At 38.9% G+C, this 15,413-nt stretch overlaps 1 protein-coding gene across 1 annotated transcript in view; it reads left to right on the forward strand.

The window, feature by feature from the left end:
• The window catches only part of NUP205 (nucleoporin 205), a 70,381-nt gene that overhangs the window by 39,166 nt on the left and 15,802 nt on the right, over positions 1-15,413 (forward strand). Inside the window, exons 21-30 of the mRNA XM_074941805.1 lie at positions 161-325; positions 4,880-5,004; positions 5,951-6,065; positions 7,819-7,968; positions 9,338-9,412; positions 10,160-10,317; positions 12,169-12,249; positions 12,710-12,901; positions 13,843-14,113; positions 14,626-14,724. Of these exons, the coding sequence (XP_074797906.1) occupies positions 161-325; positions 4,880-5,004; positions 5,951-6,065; positions 7,819-7,968; positions 9,338-9,412; positions 10,160-10,317; positions 12,169-12,249; positions 12,710-12,901; positions 13,843-14,113; positions 14,626-14,724 (1,431 nt within the window). The remainder of the gene's footprint in view (positions 1-160; positions 326-4,879; positions 5,005-5,950; positions 6,066-7,818; positions 7,969-9,337; positions 9,413-10,159; positions 10,318-12,168; positions 12,250-12,709; positions 12,902-13,842; positions 14,114-14,625; positions 14,725-15,413) is intronic.

The raw sequence follows: 15,413 nt of genomic DNA on the forward strand, positions 1-15,413 counted from the left end.
TAGTTATTTGGAATTAATTCCTGGAAATTTCTAGAGTGATCTGAGTTTTACTTATAGCTTTCTTTTATTTGGTTTGTATGTTGTGGCAAGGGAAGGCCATGCAGTACTTACGTTATCTTCGTTTCAGTTTTCATCTGACCTTTTTTCACTTTCTAATAAGATCTGGAATCTGAAAAGAAGCAGTCTCGGATCCACCATGAAACAAAAATCCACATCCTGAACCTTCTCATCACCTCTCTGGAATGCAGTCCACCCAACCTGGCCCTGTATTTTTTGGGGTATGAACTGAAGAAACCTGTCAGCACCACAAATCTGCAAGATCCAGGTATGTGGATGAAAAGGGGATCTAGCATTTATCTAGCTTTTGTATCAATGTTGAGACCATATATTGGAAAGCTCAGTGGAAGAAATCCTGATTCCTCGTTCATGACATCAAGGGGAATGGCCTTAACCTTAAAGAATTGGATTTTAAAAGTATACTGATACTCAAATATGGAGTGTAAGCTACCACAGGACACATTCTTTTACAGTAAGGAGAACCTGGAGATATACAGATGCTAACCTGGTTTGAACCAGTTTTATCACGTAGGAGTTGGCCTTTCTTTCCTTAAGGTAATCTGTGGAAGAAGAAAGTGAATTTTTGCCTTGTAAGATGTATAAAGAAGGCCTGTAAAGTGTGTGTGTGTGTGTGTGCGCATGGGTGGATTTTCTTTTGTTTTTGTTTGTTAGAAACCTTTTAGAAATGTCAGGAATAGCAAGTCTCTTAAAAAAAAAAAAAAAAATTAATTGCGATTAATCACACTGTTAAACAATAGAATACCAATTGAAATTTATTAAATATTTTTGGATGTTTTCTACAGTTTCAAATATATTTATTTCAATTACAACACAGAAGACAAAGTGTACAGTGCTCACTTTATATTTATTTTGATTACAAATATTTGCACTGTAAAAACCAAAAGAAATAGTATTTTTCAATTCACCTCACCCAAGTACTGTAGTGCAATCTCTTTATCATGAAAGTTGAACTTACAAATGTAGAATTATGTACAAAAAAATAACTGCATTCAAAAATAAAACAACGTAAAACTTCAGAGCCTACAAGTCCACTCAATCCTCCTTCAGCCAATCACTCAGACAAAGAGGTTTGGTTAAAATTTGCGGGAGCTAATGCTGCCCGCTTCTTGTTTATAATGTCACCTGAACGTGAGAACAGGCATTCACATGGCACTTTTGTAGCCAGCGTTGCAAGGTACACCGGACCTTTGCTAGAACGCACATTTATATAGCACAAATTAGCATATAATGTGGTTGCGGCCATTGATCCCAAATTTAATTAGTTTAATTGCAATTCATTTTAATGCGGTCCCCGCTATAACGCAGTCGCCGTGTTAACGTGGTACCGCGCATGGATCCCAAATCCCGCGTTCAAGTGAGGATCTGGTGTATTTACATGTCAGATATGCTAAACATTCGTATGCCCCTTCATTCTTCGTCCACCATTCCAGAGGACATGCTTCCATGGTGATGATGCTTGTTAAAAAAACAATGCGTTAATTACATTTGTGACTGTACACCTTGGGGGAGAATTGTATGTCTCCTGTTCTGTTTTACCTGCATTCTGCCATACAGTTAATCTCATAGCAGTCTCGGATGATGACCCAGCACATGTTTGTTTTAAGAACGCTTTCACAGCACTTTCACTTTGACAAAATGCAAAGAAGGTACCAATGTGAGATTTCTAAAAATAGCTACAGCACTCGACCCAAAGTTTAAGAATCTGAAGTGCCAGTCAAAATCTGAGGGGTGAGGTGTGGAGAATGCTTTCAGAAGACTTAAAAGAGCAACACTCAGATACAGCAAGTACAGAACCCAAACCACCAAAAAAGAAAATCAACAACTGCTGGTGGCATCTGACTCAGATGATGAAAATGAACATGCGTCGGTCCAGTCTGCTTTGGATTGTTATTGAGCAGAACCCGTCATCAGCTTCGACACATGTCCTCTGCAATGGTGGTTGTAGCATGAAGGAACACATGAATCTTTAACGCATCTGGCACGTAAATATCTTGTGGCGCTGGCTACACCAGTGCCATGTGAATGCCTGTTTTCTCTTTCAGGTGACATTGTAAACAAGAAACGGGCAGCATTATCTCCTGCAAATTGTAACCAAACTTGTTTGTCTGAGCAATTGGCTGAAGTAGGACTGAGTGGACTTGAAAGCTCTAAAATTTTACATTGTTTTATTTTTGAATGCAGTTTTTTGTACATAATTCTACATTTGCAAGTTCAACTTTCATGATAAAGAGATAGCACTATAGTACTTGTATTAGGTTAATTGAAAAATACGATTTCATTTGGTTTTTTTTACAGTGCAAATACTTGTAATCAAAAATAAATATAAACTGAGCACTGTACACTTTGTATTCTGTGTTGTAATTGAAATCAATATATTTGAAAAATATAGAAAACATCCAAAAATATTTAAATAAATGGTATTCTTATTGTTTAACAGTGCGATTTAATCACGATTAATTTTTTTAATCACACGATTCATCGCAATGTGATTTTTTTAATCTCTTGATAGCCCTTGTTGTGAGGTATATTTATGAAATAGACTTTTTCTTCCACCTCTTTTATAGATTTAGATAAATAGGTGTTAATGAAAACAACTAAAAACCTGTTTGGAGTTATCTGCAATAGGAGAATGCCTATCAAATTGAAAAGTAAGATCTACACAATCGTAATTAAACCTGTACTTTTGTATGGCACTGAATGCTGGGCAAAGAGGAAGACGTAGGAGCAGATCTTGAATACAGCGGAAAATGAAAATGTTGAGATAAATGATTAGAGTAACAAGGAAGGACTATGTTCAGAACAAAAGCATTAGGGAAGTGTGGTGGTACTAATTATAGAAAGGTTGAGGGAATTCAGGTTGAGGGCATGTGAAAAAAGATCGGAAGAATATATAGGAAACAGAGTTTTACCCTCTGCTTGTAAGTTTAAGAGAAGTGTTGGAAGACCCAAAACTGGATAGATAGGTAGATAGATATCATACAAAAGTATGTGATTAGCTGCAGAGTTTCCAAGGAACAGCTTTAAGACAGACCGGGATGAAGAAAGACTTGAAGAGCCAACCCCATATAGGTGGGACAAAGCCTTGAAGAAGAAACAGATATAAAAACCTGTTTTAAATACTCTGAACAAAACCAAATACACCTCCCAATCAGCTTGCAGTTGTTTGATGTTGGATATAATCCCAGCAAATTTCCAGTTGTCCATAACCTTCCAGGAAGAGTGGGGTGGATGGAACCTGAATTTATAATGTGAAAAAAATAATATATTTGTGCACCAAAAACACACACAAGGAAATGAGTCCTTTTTTCCCACTTGCAGGTCACTTTTACTTGCTGACAGTGGGTTTGGCAGTTTCAAAATACAGTAGACTCTCATTAGTAGCAACATATCGGTGCACTTTTGCTAGGTTGCTCCTAAGTGGCTATGTGGAGCATTGACAATTCATATGGGGAAAGCGTTCCCAGCGGAAATGTTGCTCGCGTGCGGCAGTGGCACTTACAAGGTGTTGCTGCAAACAAGCGTCTACTGTATAATAGCTTAACAATGGCCAGTTATGTAAATTACTTGATCTTATCCACAGGTAGCCTTACCAGGAAAGCTAGAGGCACTTAATATAGTCATCTTGAATGTCTCCATTCTGACCTAGGTGCAAAGTACTTTTACATCATTATGACATTAAGTAGATCTTCAATTTATTATGACACTCCACAAGTATTTATATGTTTGACTTTCTAAAACTCATTTAGCATTGAAAACAGGTATGGAGATTTCAGTCCAGGTGACCATTATATTATTGGTTTAACGGTTTAAGTAAATTGTGTTGAATCTGACTCTAGCATGGAAAAAAAAAAATTCTGTTCTTCTGATGAATGGAGATATTTAAAGAATGATTTTCAAGAGAATACCTTGAATATATTTAGGATCTTTAGGTTTGTTTTATTTCAGTTCTTTCTGGTAGGAAGTGATAGATGTGCATATCTGTGTGCAGCAGTTAAACAAAACATTTCACATTGGGATGCTTATGATGCTTTGCTCTCATGGCTTACGTTGCCATCTCAAATCCTTAATTTCTTATATCTCACTATAGACCGTTTATTATTATTTAGATACTATTAATCATTTTACAAGTTGGGTGATTATCATGCCATAGATTAACAAATATGATTAGTGATGTTTCCTCCCCATCCTACTCTTCAACCAGATTCTGAAACTACAGGCATGGAACTTGCTCTTTTTATCATTTGAAGGAGATAGTGATTAAAAAAAGAATGAAAAGAAAGGGTTCCATTTTCACATTGAATCATTTTTTCTTGGTTGGTGTGCAAGTTTAACCATGTAAATTTCACGATATAATCAATGGAAGACAAGAGTATTCAACTCTCCTTTCAATGGAATATTGACCAATAATTCAAAGCTTGGTAGAGAGCAGGAATCCCAAATTCTTATGCAATTTATCAAGAATATTAAAAACTTGTTGAATTCACAGTTTTTTAATTGAATTGAAGGAAAATGGTCTTAAATAAACTGTTTGACATATATGGGACTATTTGTTCTCTCTTTACTAATGCAAAAAAAGAGTCTGTCAAACACTTTCTTATGAATTTTAATAAGGTGCAATTCCCACTTCAGTTTATATTACCATACTGAAATCTCTGCCAGATTTTGTAATGCTGATACATGGAACTGTGTGTGCAGTGCCATGGTCTGTGTGAGGGTGAATATGTAAGCTATGCATGTTAATGATATTTATGAAAGTCAACCAATGCTAAAAAAAAAAAAAAAATTAATCTTCTATTTTAAGGTGTCTTGGGTTGCCCCAGAACTTGCCTTCATGCTATCTTGAATATACTGGAGAAAGGGACTGAAACAAGGACGGGCCCTACAGCAGTGCAAGAATCTCCCCATCTTGCAGAACTGTGTTATCAGGTATTTTATACAGAATATTTTGTGTTGGCAGAAGCTGAAACAGGATTTGCCACTTCTCGGTTAGTAATGAGCACAGAGGTGGTTGTGATTTGATACAGTTTTTGTTCCAAAATGTTTATGCTAGATTTTTTTACATACTAAAACTTTTACTCCTTCTACCCATCAGTATGTAAAAATGGATTACTGCACATTTACAATATAAAGAATCTGCAATCACGTCAAAGTTAGTAAATGGATACTCTTTATAAAGCAACCTTTGATTTGTGTTTCTCCTACTAATCTGTGGCTGGTTAATTAAACAAGGAGTGTGTTACTCTATTTTTGCACCATCAATTGTTTGCCTAGAGAATAAAAATTAAGACTAATCCTTACTTGTAAAGTGTGTGGAGCGTCTCCCCTTAACTTTGCAGCAATGACAAATAATTGTACTCTAAATGGACATAATTTAATTAGGCATGTATGCATCATTGATGAGCTAGGTGCCTTGCATATGAAATCAAATCAGATAAAAAATATAAATAAGTCACCATGTCATGCTAAAAGCCTTTCGAAATAAAAATGACTTCAAATGGAATTCATTCAAATTGGTTCTAAAGTCAGGAAGGAAGACATGGAGTATATTTCCTTCCTTTGGTGGATCCAAGAATTGAGAAGCCTCCATACCTTCCCAGCTAAGAGAACAGGATGGTGCTTATATGGTGCCACAGCATGTATGAACAGAAGCTAATCATCTACCTGTTCATCTAGTCCTTCAGTGGTGTGACAATCTGGTGTTTGCTATAAGTGATTTATTCAGCCTTGGAGTAGACCGATGGGATGTTTGTTTTAAACACAGACACAGTATTAGTTAAGTCATGTATTTTTGTGTGTATTTTATTTTTCTTTTGACTTGGTGTCTTTTAAATTTGGAACAGAAATTAAAATCTTACTTTTGTTCCGTTATCAGGTGATCTATCAGTTGTGTGCATGCTCAGATACATCAGGTCCAACTATGAGATATTTGAGGACCAGCCAGGATTTCTTATTCTCTCAGTTGCAGCATTTGCCATTTTCTATCAAAGGTAAAACTTTTTTTTATTTAGAAGAAAAATTCATGTTAATTTAAAATTAAGTTTATCCCTTTGATACTGGGAGGAGTCAAGGTTCTAGGTAAATTCTTGATTGAATGGATTTAATCCAACCTGTCTGCTGACTTGTTGATTTAGCCAAGTAATCTCCTTGGATTAGCTAGTCTGAAATCCACACTAATTGGGAAGCTGTTGTATACCATCATATCAAGTTTGCAGACTGAGTAGGCATGGAAGAGAGAGACACATTTCAAGATACATTTTTTTTCTCAAAATATTTTATTATTGTGGTTTGCAGTTCATCCCTGTTTACTTTGCGAATCCCACAAAAGTCTAGAGTGTTTGTAAGTTTCACTTCCATTACAAATCTGTTAGATCCTACTATGGAATCTTACATTCTGAAAAGTGGGGAAGGCTTGTGGATCCAGGTAGAGCCAGGAAGTGAATTGTTCGTTGCACCATGCCAAGTATGAATTTTATGAAATGTTATGAAGGGCTTCCTTGTTATGAATAATTGGCTGAGATTATTTCTAGTGCTGGCATTAATTTTTGAATAATAGGTACATTTTAACGTTTCTAAAGGTATTTCTCAGCTGTAATAATGAGAATAAGTTTAAAAATTAATTGGACGTAACAAAGTCTGGTCTAGGTGATGCAGTGTCTTAATTTACTATTTGTTAGTGAATGTGTATATAGTGCCATGACTTTGGATAATCCTTTTCAGAGATTAAAAAACAGTGTCTCGCTCAAAGATTTTACAATCCTAAATTAGATGAACATAGAACATGAAGATTTCTGGAGACGACAGTTCAAGCCTGGTGAAGTTTAACTAATGGCAGTGGGTAAAGTAGAGACACTACATGTGTAGCTACATGCTGCAATGAAAGGTTCCAGCAGCAGGGAGGCTGTGGGGAAAGGCTCTGTCAGCTTCTCCCTGCTGGAGCCTTTCCCTTCTGCCGGAGCCTTTCCCTACTCTTTCCCCCTTGACGGAGCTTTTCCCTTCTGCCGGAGCCTTTCCCTACTCTTTCCCCCTTGACGGAGCCTATCCCTGCTGTCGGAGCCTTTCTCATTGTGGCAGGGAAAGGCTCTGGCAGTCTGGAGGCAGTGGGACGCTACAGATACGGGAGGCGCTGCTTGGGCTTGTAGAGAGCCCATTCACGGTATATATCTGTGGGGTTCAGGCATGTAGGGTGCTCTGCTCTACTCCTCTACTCTACTCATCTAAGCCGTGCCTCACCATCTACACTGCTGTTTACACCAGTGCTAACTGGGTGTCCAGTGTGTGCTCTCCTTGCAGCTGTAAGTGTAGACTTAGGCTGAGTACATTCTGTCTCTGCTTAGTGCCTTGTTGATATTTATTCAGATCATAAAGACACCATAATTTATCAGAATTGACCCTCTTTGCTCAGAAAAGGCAGAGTATTGTGCAATGTAGATGGTGCTGCAAGTTAAGACCGAGACTAATTGTCAGAATTTTTTGTGCATGCATGTGTGACCACCGCACACTGCAGCTATTCCTGGCGATGGACTTCTGTCAGTCCTTACCTTTCATGAGCAAGAAGTAAGGAAACAATTTAGCCAGGTTCAATTAAGTTGAAAATCACTTCTCTCACACGCCATTATAAAACCCATCCATCCAAACCACACCATCCAAAAAACCCCACCCAAACAAAGAAACAATTTTCTTGTAATATGGAGTATTATTTTCACTCAGCTGTATGATTCTTTCTGTATCTCCCTTACCTAGAACATGAGATTTCAGCACTAAACCAGATGTCTTGGCTGATGAAAACTGCATCTATAGAACTGCGTGTGACATCACTGAACCGCCAGCGTTCCCACACACAGAGACTCTTGCATCTGCTGCTGGATGACATGCCTGTAAAACCTTACTTAGGTAAAATGGGGTATGTTCTGGGGGAGAATAGGGAAACCAAGACTTGAACTAGTGAGAGAGTCCTCTTTCCTTACTTAAATTACTCCTCTTTTAATACATACACATTTTAGTTCTCATCTAACATTTGAAAACCTTTCTGGTATTTGGTTTGGTATTGACACTGCGGGAGTGAGGAATGTGGACTGCAATATATGGAACACAGGATTCCACTCTTTCTCCCTTTCATTCTTTTTTGTTTGGCTGTTGGTTAGTTTGAAGTGTCTCCGTTCATTCTTCTGTATCAGTCTGGACCAGGGGTTCTCAAACTTAATTGCACTGCGACCCCCTTCTGACGACAAAAATTACTTCACAGCCCCAGGAGCAGGGACCGAAGCCTGAGCTTCCCTGAGCCCCACTACCCCGGGGTCGGGGGGCCAAAGCCCAAGCCTCACTGCTCTGGGCAGAGGGGCCAAAGCTGAAGCCCTCAGGCTTTGGCTTTGGCCCTGGGCAGTGGGCCTCGGGCTTCAGGCCTGGACCCCTGCAAGTCTAAGCTAGCCCTGGCAACCCCATTCAAAGGGGGTCCCGACCCACAGTTTGAGAACCACTAGTCTAGACACTTGGTTTTAGAGGCAAGTAGATGGATTTGGTAAAATCATGTCCTATATAAAAGGTTGATGGCTCATAGTCCTTGCTTGTTTCTATCTCCCAGCAGGTGGAGCGTCTTCCTTGCTGGCTGGTTTAGATAAGGTTTTCACCCAGGCTGAAAGTCGGACAGTTTCACTCTTCACAAGTCTCTTGTAGCAAGTCGAGTCCCAAGTTATTTCAGGCTTTGAGGTTGTACCATTATGATACAATATTGTATCATGACCGTACTCACTGATGTAATGTTGCAACTCAAAGACACAATGTCACCACATTATATATTTACTTTGTTCTGCAAAACAAAGGTTAAAAGGTGGCAGCAGAAATCTTCACATTATGAAATAAGTGGAATAGCTGAGGAGATGCACAGAAAGGGCCACAACCAAACAGTTTCTCCCCTATCTGCCTTCACCAGTCTCAACCCTGACCTGATTTTGGTGAGGTGGATGTCTGATTATTAGGAACTGGATTGAGACCATCTATTCATTTTACATTGGCCACCAAACAGTAATATCAATACTTATCATTTCCATTGTGTTTTAACCCTTTAAAGTATTCTACAGACATTACCAGTTACCAGTGAACAGACAATAACTGTTTTCACTTTCTACCATCCTAAAAGTAGTGACCTAAAAGTGAGAAATTGACTGGTCTGCTGTCGTGTTATGTGCCCTTTCAGGCTTGGTCAAATTGTTTGCATATTTTCTCTACTTTCGTTTTCTGATTTATTGTATTTCAATACCCTTAGCTGATGGTGAAGGAGGGATGGAAGATGAAAGTCGATCAATCAGTGCATTTCTTCACATTGACACTGCCTCCAAAGGTAAATGCTCTGGAGATTCATTATTTCTTAATAAAGATTTTCTGCTTATGAACAGGAAGGGCTGCCTCTAGCAGATCTACTTCAGCATGAAAAATGGGAGACATAAGCAAAAGCAACAATTGCAGTATGCAGACTATTATCTAGCATGAACTAATGGATTTTAGAAAGCAAGTGACAGTTTTATAATGAGGGAAAAATACTGGAACAGGAGAGGAGGTAAAAGAGTAATGCACAAGGGAGGGCAAAAGGCAGGAGGAGGCAGTCAAGTGAACTGGCACATAACCATTTTGCGACTTACTGTGACACACCCCTAAATAGTATCATTAAGTTTCTGTGACTGAAAATATTTGCATTTGTGTTTAAATTTTTTTTTTTTTTTTTTTTTTTTAAACCTAGGTAACTAAAGTTGAACTCCTAAATCCATGTCAGGCACCCAAATGTTGCTGCAAGTTCTCTTCACCTCTTAAAATCAGGCTGTTTTTATTTAGGAGCTGAATTTTACACACCTGAAAATTTTGGCCCATGAGCATATATAAAATGAGAAATGACGTTGTAGAAATGAGTTAGTCATCTAAATCATAAAAGACAAATATCTATTCTGTTAACATAGATTCATAGCCTTAGCTGCTCAGAAAGCTCTTCTTGTGAGGCTTGTTAAAGTGAAGAATTGTATTTACAAAGGTCAGTTAAGGTCCCAGTAGGAACTTGGAATTTCTGAATAGGATAATAGTTCATTTTCTTCCACAGTACGCAGGAAGATCTTGAGTATTCTGGATTCCATTGACTTCAGCCAGGAGATCCCTGAACCTTTGCAACTGGATTTTTTTGACCGTGCTCAGGTTGAGCAGGTCATTGCTAACTGTGAGCACAAGAATGCACGTGGGCAAGTTATCTGCAACGTCAAGGTAAGCAGTATTTGGAGAGTGCTGTCTCAAGATAGACACGGTGTCTAAAATTTAATTTGGTAATTTTAAAAAAATGGCTGGTGGGGTTTGGGTTCTGTTATTACTGGTCATTGTACACACTGATAGTGACCCTGGCCCCTGTGTTGGGATTTACCTTCCCAATGAGGTTTAGATAGCGGACAATTAAACTAAAAATATCTTTATTAGTTCAAAGGCTGATCAGCTCAGTAGCACATTACAAGCATGCAACAACTGGCAATTCACTTATTATCTATCCCCCACCCTCCCAACCACTGTGAGCTGCGATCAGTTACAGTAGGGCCAGGAGCAGAACCACCACCTCTACCAAGTGCTCCAGAGTCTTGGCTACCTGTGGACCTTCTGAGCAACTTCACCTGCTATTATTGTTACCCTTTATTATCGAGTAGAAAGTTCTGAAGCACTCAGAACTTGTTTTAACTGGATCTTGTTTGCTACCCTTGCTGTTTCTCCTTCATTAGCTCAAACACAGGTCAAACAAGTTTTGTCTAGCAACTACTTACATCACTATAATTGCCTGGTTATTATATTAAGAGCCATTAGGTTTACCTCTGTTTACAGACCCAAACCTGTTGTTCCTTCTCCAAAAGAAAGAGTTTAGCCATTTCAGTATGTGAACACACAGTTATTTTTACTGTTTTTAGTTGTATGTTTCATCGTGTGAGCTAATTAGACTTAAAACTGATTTTCTTTTTAATGTCCATATCTTGTATAAGAGCTCTTGGTCCTCCATCTGTGTTATACTGATGATGGATGCTGTCAGGGGAGTTTTTGTGCTCTGCAATGTTTTTCCATTCTAAACTCCCTCTCCCCCCAAATTTTGTTAATAATGTCACTTAAATTGTCACTTATTTATATACCTGTAGATTGGAGTAGCATGCAAAGGCTGCAGTCAGGATCATGGTTCCATTGTGCTGCGTGTTGTATGAACATATAGGAAGACCAAATCCCTGCCTTGAAGACTTTAAAGTCTGTAAGACAAAGAGCAGATAAAGGGTTGGGGAAAGGGTACAACATGGAAGCAGTGATCTGGGTGATTGTAAGAACTTGGCCATGTTGATTCCAGGGTGTTCCATGTCTTTTAAAATATAATTGTTTTAAAAATCTTTAAGACTTTTTTTTTGGAGTAGGGAGCAGTTGCAATTGAAGTGGGAAGAGGAAGGGATTGTGGGAATAAGAGGGGGTGGATAAAGGAAGAGGAAAACTGTTAGGGAAAAGGAGAATGGGAAGTGAGGAGAGGAGGGTGTGAAGCACAATGGGTAGAGAGAGTGAAGTTGGGCAGTTGAAGGGCTGCAGTAATATGAGAGGGGTGAGATAAGGGGGGATATGCAAAATCAAGGAAACTAAGGCCATGTCTACACTTAATGGGGATTGCTGCCTCTGCGATCGATGCAGCGGGGGTTGATTTAGCGGGTCTAGTGAAGACCTGCTAAATCAACCACAGAGCGCTCTCCTGTCGACTCTGGTACTCCACCAGAGCGAGATGAGTATGGTAAGTCAATGGGAGAGTGTCTCCCATTAACGCAGCGCAGTGTAGACACTGCAATAAATCGACCTAAGCTCCATTGACTCCAACTATGTTATTCCTGTAGCTGGAGTAGTGTAACTTAGGTCGACTTACCTTGATAGTGTAGACAAGACCTAAGTGTGCAGCTGTCTCCTAAGCTGAATCCACTATGTTTGTGTTGCAAACATTTCCAGACAGCGGGGAAGTTCACAATCTAGACACGGCAGTATTTAGGCATACTGGAATCCCCTTTCATTCTGTTAGTTTGATTTTTTTTTTTTTTCCCCCTGCTCTTTCAATTCCAGTATCTTCACAGAGTTCTGGTTGCAGAAGTTAATGCCCTTCCAGGAATGGCAGCCATAGGACAGAGACCTTTACTTATGGAGGTAAGTCTAGTCAAAATAACCTGGAGCTTGCCTTGGTAGAGAGTTAGTATGCGGCAAGCTGGGGTGTAAATCTACAGCACACAAGATTGCTGTGCACTAATTGTGTGGACCCTGCTACCAGGCATTAAAAGTTCCCTTGTGTGCTTTGACCTACTGATGTTTGAAATGGGAGAAGGTCAAAGCACACGAGGGAACTTTTAATGCCTGGTAGCAGGGTCCATATGGCCAGTTAGTGCACGGCACTCTAGAGCTCTGTAGATTTACACCCTACTTGGAAAAGTCCCTAGTCCCATTGAATTGAAAGAACAATCCCATTGCTTTTTCTGATAGCCTAAAGATATTTAAGTGGTTTGTTTTTTTCAGAGACTATGACCATAAAGTAAGACAAGCCACCTGCAGTCTGTCATCATATTCTTGTGCTATATAATCTAACTAAAATTTCCTTTTCTTGGGAGTCCAGGAGATCAACACAATTCTGCAGTATGTGGTGGAGCGGAACAAGTTGCTGCAGTGTCTCCATGCAAAGCGGCATGCACTGGAGTCCTGGAGACAGCTGGTGGAAATTATACTCACTGCCTGCCCACAAGACCTCATACAGGCTGAAGATAGACAGCTGATTATCCGGGACCTCTTACAAGATGTGCATGACAAGGTAATTCTCTTTTGGAAACCAACCATCTTTTTTAACTTTGGTGGTACTTGATTTTGCATTAAAGGGAAAATTTCATCTTTTTACCATTTTACAAAACATCTGCTGGGCTGTGTTTGTATTTCAGTTTTCCTCCATCACTATCACTATGCTAGCAAAAATTGCATGTGCTATGGAGAGAGGGAAGAGCGATCTATTTATTTATTTATTTTGCTAAAGCTTTTATTAACTTTGGCAAATGAATAATTTTTACCAGTTTGTAAAGACAACAGAGAAATAATTGTGCCAAATCATTTTATATGTATAAAAAGGCAAGTTAGGAAAAGAACTTGGGTTGCAAAGGATATTTATATAAACAAGTAACTGAGAAGGTAATTTCACCCTTTAAATGGTCAAATGAAATGAGACAAATGAAGTACTGACTTTATCCCCTTCCTGAAGAATTCTTGTGGCTGCTCTCAGATGGGTACCAAGTTTTTCTAAATTGTGTCTTGTTTAACTTTTCCTTTTACTAATACGAATTTTTTTTAGATATTGAAATGTAACATGGCTGAATTGTTCTTTCTCTAACTTGTTTGTTTATATGTGAAATATTTAAAATCAGGCTTTAATACAGCCATTGCACTCTTCTCCCTTCTGTTTCCCTGCCCAAATACATGTCATTATGTTTGTGGTTTGGGGGAGTGAGAACCATAAGGCTAATAGTCTAGTCCAAAATGTTATATTACACTCTTTTTGAAAAAAGACACTGTGTTCAGATATTGATTTATTTTGTATAGAAAATCTTCTATTTCTAATTTAATGAAATAAAAATGTCAAATAATGTAACATTAAGATGCATTCCTTTTGCTTGCAGAAATTATGTAGATGTGGGCAGCTGAATAAGTGGTCTGGTACCTCCTGAAATCAAACATGTTCTCTTTTTCCTCCCCCGTCCTCTTAAGATTCTAGATGATGATGCAGCTCAGGAGTTAATGCCAGTGGTGGCAGGGGCTGTGTTTACCCTCACTGCCCACCTTAGCCAGTCTGTGCGCACTGAGCAAAAGCGGCCACTTGCAGTCCCTGTACCTGGACACTCCCAGTATGTCTTGATGCTGGATGGTTCTTTCACATCATCACCTGGTTCAGAGGGCATATCTGTGGGTTTTGCTTCCATTGGTGACTCTTCCCTCCATATCATCTTAAAAAAACTATTGGATTTCATTTTGAAAACAGGTATGCCATTAAAAGCATAAAATAATTGCACTGTCTGTGAGTGGATTCCAGCATGCCAAGACTGCATAAATGCACTGTGAACCACCCTTAAATCACTGGATTGAACTTCTTTATGGCATTAATACAGGTGCACCTTTTAGAGTTACCTTTATAGACATCCTGTAAGTTATGTTACTCTGAGGAGACAGTTACTTAGCGTGCTATCCTGAAAATCAGAACCGTTGAGGTGGAGGGCTATGTAGTGTGTATGTATAAAAGGGGATTGAATATTGCAGTGGTTATAGCTTATCAGACAAGACCTTGCTTTGCTAAACTCATTCTCGTAACCCTGGATCGGTACGCCAAAGACAAAGCTCTCGTATAAGAAAACATAATTTTTCATTTGTTTTGCTACTGCCAGCACTAGCATTGTGAAGATAAATTAAGTGGGGGACACAGATGGTATTAATAGAATAATAATTTGACTTATACCAATTTGTTCCCTGTTACAAATAACTGTTTCTTATGACCAGGTGGTGGATTCCAACGTGTGAGAACACATCTGTATGGATCACTGCTTTATTACTTACAGATTGCCCAGAGACCAGATGAACCAGACACCTTAGAAGCAGGTAGGATACAATTGTGTTTTGAGAAAAAGATGACCAATTGTGTATCAAACCCAGTGCTGTTTGTTATCCCACTGTGTTAGAATTAAGTCGGGACAGAGAATTGTCAACGGCCATTTCTAAGTATTCATTCAAAATATATTCTGTACCATGAGCTTTGGATTTCCTGATATCAAGGACTAAAATATGTGATTTGTTATTCAGTGTCCATTTAACGAGGAGTGAACCATAATTACAAATCTGTTAAAGGTCTCAGGGCCTGTTGGAAATGTATTAAATTTGTTAACATTGTTGGAAGCTATTGGAAAACATTCTGTGCACTCCTGCTTATGTACTCTCTCAGTGTTTCATTTGGAACTACAGGAACCTCTTACTGCTCTTTGGTGCTGCTTTTATTCCTCTAGCTGAAGATGACTTGAAAGGAACTCATTTTCAAAGCTAATCAAGACTGCTCCTTAAGCAATCAGCAGGGCTACTGGTGCCAGCCATACTCTTTCTGTCTAAGGGCTGAATTCTTTGCCTCTTCAATATTCCTAGCCACTGCTGAATCTCGGAGCAAGGGATCAGGATCAGAAATCAAGCTTGGTTCTCATGCCTGGTCATTCAGACTACCACCACTATGATTTTATTAGTGCTGGGAATTGCAATGATTGAAAGTGTCAGTAAAATTGTTACAGTTCCTTTACAGTTTA

The sequence above is a fragment of the Natator depressus genome, chromosome 1 (assembly GCF_965152275.1).
Source record: "Natator depressus isolate rNatDep1 chromosome 1, rNatDep2.hap1, whole genome shotgun sequence".
Lineage (NCBI taxonomy): Eukaryota > Metazoa > Chordata > Testudines > Cheloniidae > Natator > Natator depressus.